The sequence below is a fragment of the Myotis nattereri genome, assembly GCF_964212035.1.
Source record: "Myotis nattereri genome assembly, chromosome: 1".
NCBI classification, from domain to species: Eukaryota; Metazoa; Chordata; class Mammalia; order Chiroptera; family Vespertilionidae; genus Myotis; species Myotis nattereri.
Window position 1 is genome coordinate 52,598,813 of NC_138075.1, and position 12,464 is coordinate 52,611,276.

Sequence of the window (12,464 nt, forward strand, 5' to 3'; positions counted from 1 at the left end):
TATCTTTTTAAAAAAGAATCAACTTTTCTTTAAAAAAGAATTGACTTTCTGGCCCTATCTTACCCTGCTTTATCCAGGGTAAGATAGGCTTTTATATTCCTACTAGAGGCCCAGTGCATGAAATTCGTGCACAGGGGAGGGTCCCTCAGCCTGGCCTGCACCCTCTCCAATCCAGGACCCCTTGGGGGATGTCCGACTGCTGGTTTAGGCCTGATCCCAGCAGTCGGACATCCCTCTCGCAATCCAGGACTGCTGACTTCTGCCCGCTGACTCCTAACCGCTCATCTGCCTGCCTGCCTGACACCCCTAACTACCTCTGCCTGCCAGCCTGATCGCCCCCTAACTGCCCTCCCCTGGTGGCCTGATCACCCCCTAACTGCCCTCCCCTGCTGGCCTGATTGTTCCTAACTGGTTCTGCCTCGGCCCCCGCCACCATGGCTTTATCCAGAAGGACACCCGGAAGGATGTCCAGAAGATGTCTGGTCTAATTAGCATATTACCCTTTTATTAGTATAGATTTTTATTAGTTTATTCTATGACTTGTTATGCATAATTTAGCATCTTTTGTACTATACTTTCGCTTTTCTATTTCTTGCTCTATTTTTAATTTAAAAAAATATTTTTTGAATGATTTTTTAGAGAGAAAGGGAGAGAGTGAGAGAGAGAAACATTGATTGGCTGCCTCCTGCACTCCCCTTACTGGGGATCCAGCCTGCAACCCCAGCATGTGCCCCAACTAGGAATCAAACTGGGGACCTTTTGGTGTATGGGTTGACGCTCAAATAACTGAGCCACACTGGGCTCTAGTTCTATTTTTTAAGCTAGTAATGTATATCCTTTTAACAATTTCCTAAGCTTCCTTTTTTAAATTTATTTATCTTGTTGAAAATATTACAGATATCCCTCCCTTAGACCCCTTCACCCCATACTCACCCTTCCCAGGCCTTCACCACACTATTATCTGTGTCCATGGGCTACGCATATATGCATATAAGTTCTCTGGTTAATCTCTCCTCACCAAAGCTTCTTTTTTTTTTTAAAAAAAAATTTACTTTTATTGTTGACATTATTAGAGATAGACCTCATTTTCTCTCCCATTTGTTCCTCTCCACCTAGACCCTGTTCTCCTCTACCTTTGGCCCTAACCACTTTTTGTCAGTGTCCATGGGTTATGCATATCTGTTCTCTGGCGATTCTTTTCACCTTCTTTCATCTCACCTACCACACCCACCCTCCCTCTGACATTTGTCAGAATACCATGTATCCATGACTCTGGTTCTGTTTTGTTCATCAGCTTATTTTGTTCATTAGATTCCACATATAAGTGAGATCATATGGTATTTGCTTTCTCTGACTGGTTTATTTCACTTAGCATTATAATCTCCAGGTCCATTCATGCTGTTACACAAGGTAAGTGTTTCTTCCTTTTTACAGCTGCATAGTATTCCATCATGTGAATGTACCATACTTTTTTTATCCACTCACCTCCTACCAATGGACATTTGGGCAGTTTCCAGATCTTGCTTATTATAAATAACACTGATGTGAACATAGGGGTGCATATGTTCCTTCTGATTGGAGTTTTAGGATTCTTAGGATATATTCCCAGCAATGGGATTGGCTGGATCAAAAGACAGTTCCATTTTTTAAATTTTTTGAGGAAACTCCATACTGTTTTCCACAGTGGCTGCACCAGTCTGCATTGCCACCAATTGTGCACTAGGATTCCCTTTTCTCCACATCCTCACCTGCATTTGTTGTTTGTTGATTTGTTGATGGTAGTCATGTAGGTAGGTGTGAAATGATATCTTGTGGTTTTAATTTGAGTCTCTCTCGCCCTGACCGGTTTGGCTCAGTGGATAGAGCGTCAGCCTGCGGACTGAAAGGTCCCAGGTTCGATTCCGGTCAAGGGCATGTACCTTGGTTGCGGGCACATCCCCGGTGGGAGGTGTGCAGGAGGCAGCTGATCGATGTTTCTCTCTCATCGATGTTTCTGGCTCTCTGTCCCTCTCCCTTCCTCTCTGTGGAAAATCAATAAAATATTAAAAAAAAAAAAATTTGAGTCTCTCTCTGATGATTAGTGATGTTGCGCACCTTTTCATGTGTCTTTGGCCATCTGTGTGTCCTTTTTGGAGAGTATGAGAAAACTTAAGTTCAGAGACTGACCAACCCAGTATCATACAGAATCTAGAATCTGGACCTTTGACTCCAGGTGTAGTGCATTTGGTAGTTACTTTACTAGGTATTATATACTGTAATATTCTAGCTGTGTCTTTCTAATGCATTTCTAATAAGTTGAAATGTTTTCTGCATCTTGGTAAACTGTTTTATATTGTTAGAAATCATTTTCTTTTAAAAAAAATATATTTTATTGATTTTTTACAGAGAGGAAGGGAGAGGGATAGAGAGTTAGAAACATTGATCAGCTGCCTCCTGCACACGCCTCACCGGGCACGCGCCCGCAACCAAGGCACGCGCCCGCAACCAAGGCACGTGCCCTTGACCGGAATCGAACCCGGGACCCCTGAGACCACAGGCCGACACTCTATCCCCTGAACCAAACTGGTCAAGGCTTAAGAGAGAGCAGTTATAAAATAAGTACTACTCTATAATATTTAATATCATTTTGGTTAACTGTTATGACATGATGGGAAGAGCACTGAATTGGGAGCTATGAGACTGGGTACTTGCTCATTCTGTTTCTGTAAATTCAGGTAAATCATTTTGCTTCAATTTGTTTATTTTTCACCTCAATATGTTCTGTCTTTGCCCTTTCCTTTGAGACTTCATGTTTCTGCCTATAGATCTTAGTAATGCTTGCTGTTATCTTGTTTGTTTTTTAAAATAGCATTTTATAGCTGATCTGCTCAACTTATGGTCTGTTTCTGTTTCTTAATCTTTTCTCATTTTTATTTGGACTAATTAATTTTGATTCTGGTGCATTATTTAGCTTAACTTCTGTAGATATTTCACTATTCAAATATATGGTAGTGGAAAAGATTTTATTGTGATATTATTATGTTAATTTTCACAGAACAATAACTCAAATTATTAGCTATTTTCCCTTCACTGACTCAGTTAAGCCAGGGAAAACAATGAAGGTTGAAACATTTGAATAGTAGGTTTTCTGTCTTCAAGTCTTTTTTACACTACTTTTTGTTTGTTTGTATTAAATTTCATACTATAGTTGGGTGCTGTCTTGGGTTTTGTTAATGAGGAAAATAGTACCTTCTGCCTCAACTCTGTAATAAGTAGAAACAACTAACGAATTGGGCTGACTTGGAGGCTCCAGTTTAAAATTGTACTGTCCTCCTCGTCTGTGGCTCAGTGCTTAGAACATCAGCCTTTGCACTGAAGAGTCACAGGTTTGAATTTTGATCAAGGACACACCTGGATTGCAGGTTCGATCCCCAGCCCTGGTTGGGACAAATGCTGGAGGCAGCTGATTGATGTGTCTCTCTCACATTGATGTTTCTCTCCCCCCCCCCCCCCCCACATTCTCTCTCCTCCTCTACCTACTCCTTCCCCCCCTTCCACTCTTTCTAAAAAATCAATGTAAAAAATATCCTAGGGTGAAGATTAACAAAAACATAAAAATATTATACTAGGCCTTAAAGAGAGCCCAATAAAGGGAGTCTGGTCTCCAAAACAAAGTCAGTCTTGAATATGAATCTGGAAAAATTACTCTGAACTTTATATAAGCACAGTTCTCTGTTAAGCAGGTAGCCTCTTATTTAATTTAGAGACTGAAACATTGGTTCCTTAGCAAAGTAAATTATTTATATTAAATAATTTCTTTGTTCTACTTTACTTGCTATATTCTTATAACACACCTTTTGAGGGGCCATTTTTTAGGGGGTTAATTAAGTACACTCTGCTCATATATTATCCATCTTAATTTTATCAGTAGGTCACTAAATAACACTAGCTTTGGAATTCCTCTCATAGTTAATCCTGAACCATTCAGTATTCCTCTGACCATTTGTGAAAAGCATTTTTAAAAAATTCTTTATTGTTTAAAGTATTACATATAGTATTACATAAGTCTCCTTTTTTCCCCATTGACCTCTCCCCGGCCACCCCCCCACCCCCCCAGCACATGCCCTCACCTCCCCCTAGTGTCTGTGTCCATTGGTTATGCTTATATGCATGCATACAAGACCTTTGGTTGATCTCTTACCCCCCCCCCCCCCCCTTCCTCTGAAGTTTGACAGTCTGTTCGATGCTTCTATGTCTCTGGCTCTATTTTTGTTTTTCAGTTTTTGTTGTTCATTAAATTTGAAGAATATTTTTTGAGACATTTCATTTGGTAGGAATAGTCTCTTCTGTTTTTCTTATTTTAGAAACTTTCATTTAATTTTACATATTACGATTTGAGGACATACAGAGCTTATCATGGGTTCTCAAGATAACCAACAGCTTATTGAATTCTTAACCTGTTGTTTAAAAGTCTATTTACAAGGTTAGGAGAATTACATCATTAGAATGTTGCAACAGAACACTTAATATTGGCATTTTATTCAGGTCTGGATTGTCCTTTGCAGGATGTTTAACATCTGTGGTCCCTACTCATTACATGTGAGTACTGTCCCCCAGACATGAAAGACAAAGAAATGCCCTCGGATATTTTTTAATAACCTATCTGGCAGTGGTACTACTGTGTTTCAGAATTACAGCTCAGATCAATATTGTATCGTCAGCATATTACTATTAAGTTTTAGGTACTTAGGTCTGCTCACATCAAAATTGTATTTTTAGATTCTGTCAAGAGATTTTATTACCTTTGTAGTTTTTTTAATTTTACATTTCACCCTTCTCATTGTTATTCACAATTGTGTTTTTCAATGATGACATACATAGTAAAATCTTAAGTTTATAATATAAAGCAATTGCTCAACTTTAGTTATGGTTTATTTATAAGTATTATGATATCTTACCAATAATTGAGTTTCTGTCATATCAAAACTAGTTACAGTATTAGAAAATTAAACTATAAGTTATAAAATTAGATACAGTATTCTATTTCCTTCTGTATAATTGAGTTATTCTAACATATTCTATTAGCCTGTAACAACTATGAACTTTTCCTATAATAATAGACCAAAAGCAGTTGCTTAAAACATTAAATAAGATATGAATTACAAAGGCTACATTTCAGAAAAGTACTCTCATATATATGTTTGAACTTCTCTTATACTAGGTAGATCTTAAAAATACAGAAAAGTATATTATCAGAGTTTTTAATATATGCTCTCTACTTTTTTTTAACTGATAAATTTGCAGTGTGGAGTCTTCTTTGCTTAATTCAAGTTTGACAGTACTACATTGGACCAATTTGCATATGACAAATCTTCGCTAAGGCAGGATATTAATTTATTATTTGTTCAAAACTATAACATGTATACTATTATTATTATTATACAGAGTGTTGAGTCCTATCTTTTCTACTTTCTAGAAATAGTGATATAGTCCTTAGGACTCATCTCTAAAAGTAAAGGTATCTTAAGAAAATACATTAGTTATTCATTAGCTTTTTCCTTTTTTATTCATTTTTCTGTGTAGAAAAGGTAGTAAGTTAGTTTTGACTATCATAAAGATTCTCAATCCCTTGCTGGTTAAAATCTGCGTGTATCCCAGTCTTTCAGTTTATTTTTCTGTGAAGCACATTATCATCTCAGCTTCCTAAATTATATCATAACGGTAATTCAAATTTATGTTTTGCTGCCATATACTTTCTGATTTTAAAAGGAACAAGACAGCAGTTGTATCATGCCATTTGTGCAGATCTATTTTTCATTGCTTTTTATTATATGCTTTATTAGAGATTGTAAATATTAGGTTTTAAAATATATTTATTTATTTATTTATTTATTTATTTTCTTTAAAGTATTTTTTTAATTGATTTCAGAGAGGAAGGGGGAGGGAGAGAGAGATAGAAACATCAGTGATAAGAGAGAATCATTGATCAGCTTCCTCCTGCACATCCCCCAATGGGGATCAAGCCCACAACCGGGCATGTGCCCTGACTGGGAATCAAACCGTGACCTCCTGGTTCATAGGTTGATGCTCACTCAACCACTGAGTGGCTGGCTTAAATATTAGGTTTTTAAAAATGATTTAATGACTTGGTTCTAACTTTGCATACACAGCTAATTTGAAGTGATTTGATCAGTTATCAGAATAATCCATTTGATTGTATTTTAACAAAAATTCAAATAGAGAAAACTTTTAAATGTGAATATAAACTAAAGAACTTCTCACTAAAAATCTTCAGTAGTTAGGAGAACTATGTTTTTTTCAGTACAATGTAAATAAAGACATGAATTGGCCAGCCTGTTTCTGAATTTCATGTTCTTTTTCTAATTTCTTATGTTAACTGCCTTAGATGTGAAAGCACTTTCATTTTGGAATTAAACTCTGAAGTTCAGGAACTATTAATGAACTATAAAACGACTTAATAGGTATAAGTAAAAATATGGGTTTCCTTTTAAAATTTGAAAGTGTTCTCAAGATACATCGGAAAATCATAATTTAATTTTTTGAATTTATTTTGAAAAAAGTTTTAAACATGCCAAAAGGTTGCAAGAGTACTACAATGAATATCTGATAATTAACATTCTGCCACTTTTGCTCTCCCTTCCTACCTTCCCTCCTCCCTTTGTTGTGCTTTTTTACCCGTTTTGCATAATTCTTTTTAGCTTTATTGAGGTATAATTAACAAAATTGTAAGATATTTGAAGTGTACATTATCCTGATTTGCTATTTGTATACATTATGAAACCTTATTCATCTTATAATTGAAAGTTTATACCTTTTACCAACCTCTCCCTACTTCTCCCACCTCCCACACCCCTATACCTTGGCAACCATAGTTCTTTAAAAAAAAAAAAAATTGTATCTTGTCACTCAGGATAGATAGTGAATCACGTACATACTCCTGTGCATCACTGCTTTTATTTGTAGAAGTGAGTTTCTCAGAATCTACTTAAGAATATTTTATTCAACTTTTGTGAACTTAAAAGTTTTCTTTGTAAAAGATAAAAGGTGTAGGTTTTGACTCAGTGTGAATACTGATATATTCAAATTTAACAGAAACGAAAGTATTTGTTTTGTTAAATTATTGGGAGCAAAAATCTGGGGACCTTTTGGTTATGAAGAGGAAATTTTTATAAGGGCTTTGTACTCAATCCTGGGAGTTCCTTCATTAAAGCTTTTATTTGAAATGACTTCCTAATCGTGGACCAAAGAAACTTTTGAGTATTTGATATATGTGGGTACCAGTTGTATTTTGGACTCAAAATATAAAATGTCTTAATTTAATATAGCACATATTAGAAAGTTATTTTTGGGTGAAATAGATATTAATTTAGCCATCTTTTGCTCTGAATTAGGAAGCTCTGGAGGAATATGTGAAAAAAGTAAGCTCTATTCAGATGGTAAGAAGAAGTCCTTAAACACTGGAATTATTACTGTTCAGAACTATGGGTCTCATGTACCTCCCAAAGTCTCTCACATTACTTTTGCTCATGAAGTTGGACATAACTTTGGATCTCCAGTAAGTATTGCATAATTACTACATTTTAAATAAAATAATAAAAGTTATTAACCTACCTTTTATGTCAGTGATTTGTTTGTTTACAATGAAATTAAGTATGTATGAATGCTTTTATGTCAGAACAGTCATGTACTTGAGCATATAGAAGGGAAGGAAAGTAAAATATTTGTGATTAAAATAAGAAAAGTCAACCTAACAAAGCCAGAATTCTATGAAGGTAAGGGATTTTGTCTTTTTCATTCACTTCTATGTATCCTGGCCCTAGAACAGTGCCTGTTACATGATTTATTCAAATATTCATTGAATGAGAATAATTTTTAATTATTTAAAATATATTTTGAATGTTAGGAAATTGTGGAGTAGGTGTTTTGCTTGGTTTCTGTTAAAGTATTACTGGGGCTTACTAGATTTGTCTTTCTCTACTGTGGAATGAGATTGATATGCTCATCATCCAGAACGGGGTCAGCAAACTTTTTCTGTATAGGGCTAGCTAGTGAGTAATCTAGGTTTTGGGGGTAACATTTCAGTTGTATATTTTTCTTTGTTGTTTTTACAGTCCTTTATACATGGGAGAACCATTTTTAGCTTAGGCTATATTAAAACTGGTTGTGGCTTGCATTCAGATTCAGCCTCTGTTTCAGATTCAACAATTATCAGGATTTTGCTACATTTCCTTTCTGTATTTCTTCCTTTTTCTTTGTAAGGTATTTGAAGCAAATTCATTCATTCTTGTATATTTTAGTATACATTCCTTAAGAAAATAGACTTTTTTTTTTACATAACCACAGTGTGATTGTATCTGACAAAATTAACAATTCTTTGGTATCATTTAATATCCATTTCATTATATTGATTTTCAAGTGACCTAACGATTAATACACACAGAAATGCAAAGTACTGAAATATGTTCTTTGTGATTTTGATAGGATTTTAATAAGTTCGGGAAATTTTTGATAGGATTTTAATAAGTTTGGGAAATTTTCATATGTAAATTTATTTTACTTGTATCTTAACACTTGTAAAAATGGAAATTTTTATGAGTTTTGGAAAATTTATACAGTTGTTTCAAATCCTTAAATGTGCTTCTCTAATTTTCTTCAGTTTGTAAAATGTAATGGCATCTCACTAAGTTGCAAATCTTTCCTCTTTTAAGTCCTATCTGAAATTGATAGATTATTATCAATACTCTTGGAAAAAGTATTTAAAATGTATTTAAATCTCTCTACCTTTTGACTGCTTTGGTGATCTGTCTTAAAAGAGTAATTGAAATTTTTAGAGATGAGCAGAAAACTGTTGTTCACAGTTAATTTGCATTTTCCAGGACAATCAAATGTCCTCTCTTCTCTTCCTGCTCTTCTATACTTTACTCTAGGTCCTCTCAAAGCATATAAATTACTGAGGATCTTAAAATACAGATTGTAGTTCACTGAGTCTTTGGTGAGGCACAAATTTGCACATTTCTAAGAAACCCTCTGATGCGGTTGCTCCTGGTCTGTGGACCACACTTGGAGTAGGGAATTGAATCTATTCTCTTTTCACTTCCTGTCTAATCCATCCCCTACCAGTTGCTGGAGAGGTGTTTTTAGTATATTAATGTTATATTACTTACTGCTTATTGCTTAATGGATAAATTGGTTGACACATTTTGTCTCTCTTGCCATCTTTTCCTGTCATACTGATTTGGGCATTTCAGGGGCCTGGGGATCTGATGATTTGTGACCACTGTGGGGTTCTTGGCTTGGAGCAGGTAAGAACTCAGTTTCAAGCCAGCATAGACTTTAAAGTGAAAGAGTTTATAAGTGAAGTAGTGAGACAGAGTGGCTACTCCACAGTAGAGCAGCCACTCCCTAGTGGGATTTGCTCCTTTTATTGGAGCTCATTTAATTGGGGGGTAGGGCATTCAATAAGGGGGAAGAATATTCAGGATTTTTCTGGGAAAGGGGTGGAGATTCTTGGGAGAACAGTTGGCCATTTTGTATCCTTATATGGGCTTTGCATTTTCTGTGTGTGTGTGTGTGTGTGGGGGGGGGGGGCGGGGTGGTTGTTTAGTATGCTAATGTATTACAATGAGAGAATAATGAGGCTAAGGGTTACTGGAAGGTGAAATTAGTCTCTATGTTGGATGACCTGGCCTTCTGTTGGTTCTAAGCCATAAATCCATTGGGGGTTGGTCCTACTATCTCTCTGATAGTCCTTATATCCCATATTGGTTACATCCCTTTTGTCACATACCCTATCTCAACATCAGACTAGTTTTAATGGCTCTACCATGCTTAAACACACCCCCATCCCTTTGTGCATGTTGTTCATGTTACCATTCATATACATAGTAGGTACTTAGTAAATATTTATTAAGCATTTTAATAGTAAGATCAGCTAGAACCATAAATTCCTGAGTCTATCTTCCTTCTTTTCTTTACCTGAAATCTGTCTTTATTTCTCTTGTTGTATATCTACATACTATGCCAATGTTACTTTCTCTATGAGTGGTTCACACTATCCCTTATATTTATTTATCCTGTCCCAAATATTTATTGCACACCTATTGTTAACCATTTTATAAGCTTTGTTGTGGGAAGTTGTAATCATAAATGACACAAATTCTGTCTCAATATGAAAATTCTAATATGTGCCCACTGTTATCAGATTAATCTTTGTCTAGGTATAGTTCTGATCATTCTGATCCTGTTACTTCTGTTAATAGCTTACTTCTAGTACTAGTACCTATTGATACAATTTCCTTATCTTAGCATTTAGGGATTTCCATAATTTGGGTCCAAGTATATTTTCAATGTTTTCTCCCCTCTCTTGTCAAATTAAGTAATTTACAGTTCTTTAAAACTTTCCTTCTGTCAGGAAGCCAGTTTCTTCTCATGTCTGCCTGTTGAAAGCTTGATCCTTGCTGTTATATAATGTAAATTAGTATGGCCCTTTGACAGGCAGTTTGGCAGTGTGTATCAAGACCCTTAAAATGTTTGACCTTTTTACTGAGTAATTCTACCTCTGGGAATCCAACTAAAAGTAATAAATGCACAATCTGTCAAAGATTTGTGTACATTTCAACAAAAGAAAGAAAAGGTATCCATGGCTATTTTATTATAGCAAACAATTTTAAACAGCCTAAGTGCCTCTACACTAGGAGAGTATCATGGAATGCTCTGCCATCATTTAAAAATAAAGCTTTTAAATGCTTACCTTATACTGTTAAACTGAAAGAAACCATTTATATAACCAAACACAGAGTATAGCCCAAATTTTGTATTAAAATATTATATTACTAGATACAAGTCATGTAGGAAATAGACCAAAATGTTAATTATACTCATTGTGGTTGGTGGATTGTGATTGAATTTTTCTTTATCCATTTTTTATTTTCTAAAATTTCTAAAGGAATATATGTTATTTTCATAGTCAGGAATAAGCTTTTCTTTATTCTTATCAAACTAAGATTATAGTTTCTTTGCGAAACTATATTCTCTTTATTTGAACTCTCACAGCACTTTTTGCGGGTATAGTCACGTAGCTTTTATTTTCTGTTTTCTGTTTTGCTTATTTGTGTGCAATGTTTATTCCCTATTATGAGGATGACAAATAGCTGGCATACATGTTTATAATTTGTTGGCTATGATCCATTACAGTCTCCTCTGGGTTAAAAAATAATAATTAGTGATACCTATAATGGATTTATGGGGCTTTATGAGGCAGAGAACAGACTATGCAGAGATATCGAAATTTGCTAGCCCTTTAAAATAGAATGTAAGTCCTTTGAGGGCTACCGACAGTGCTTAACTCATCTTTATATTGTCATATTGTATTTCAGCTTTTTCTTGTTTGATATTGAACACAACACCTATAGTAATTCAATTGAAAGATGATAAGATATTCTGTGATTACATCAAGAATTAAACAGTATTGGTATTTTTTTTTGTCTTTCTCTTTCTAAAATTCTAATGCTGAGAATAATTCTGGTGTCATATATTATGAAAAACCAAATTGAGTTCTATAAAATGAAAACATAAAGCAAGAAAATATTGGTGAATAGTAAAGAGTTGTTAAATGCTGAACCTAGGTTTAGGAGAAAGGCAAGAGATATCAGGAAGAATAAAGGTGAAAGCAGTTGCTTTAATAGTTGCTTCAGATTAGGGAGTAGAAAATGAAAGTGACTTAGATGGATTCTGGGAAGAAACAGAATGCTTATGGGCAGTTCTTTTCTTTCTGGAGAGTAGGGTTGTCTGGCATTCAAAACAATTTAATTATAAATAGAACTATTACTCTAGGACCCATTGTTTTCATCCTTACTGACAAGTTCTGAATTGTTTGTGAGGCATGGTGAGGTTGTTTTGTTTTTAAAATATATTGTTACTGATTTCAGAGATGAAGAGGGAGAGAGAGAGAAACATCAATGATGAGAGAATTATTGATCAGCTGCCTCCTGCATGCCCCACACTGGGGATCGAGCCTGGGCATGTGCTCTGACTGGGAATCTGAACTGTGACCTCCTGGTTCATAGGTTGATGCTCAACCACTGAGCCAGCTGGTGGGCTGTTTTGTTTTTAAATGTATATCGATACCCCAGGAGCTGGGGAGACCTGCTGTGATCTGGTAGTGTTCTCTTTCCCAATCTCAGTGCTGGCCATGTAAGTGTATTTACTTTGAGAAAGTTCATGGAGCTGTGGTTTGGTGCTTTACTGTATTTATCTGATACTTCAGGAATAGTTACCAACACCGTAAACTATTTCTGTACATAGACAAGTATGTCTCCTGTTTTATTCCACAAAGCAGTGTTTTGGTTTTACCTCTTGGCTTTTCTTTTCTTTCTTTCTTTTTTTTTTAATATATTTTATTGATTTTTTTACAGAGAGGAAGGGAGAGGGATAGAGAGTTAGAAACATCCATGAGAGAGAAACAT

The 12,464-nt window shown here is 35.3% G+C and overlaps 1 protein-coding gene across 1 annotated transcript in view; it reads left to right on the forward strand.

Moving 5' to 3' along the window:
- ADAM10 (ADAM metallopeptidase domain 10) overlaps positions 1-12,464 on the forward strand; it is a 168,303-nt gene that overhangs the window by 113,619 nt on the left and 42,220 nt on the right. Inside the window, exon 9 of the mRNA XM_081105358.1 lies at positions 7,392-7,555. Coding sequence (XP_080961484.1) covers positions 7,392-7,555 — 164 coding nt within the window. The remainder of the gene's footprint in view (positions 1-7,391; positions 7,556-12,464) is intronic.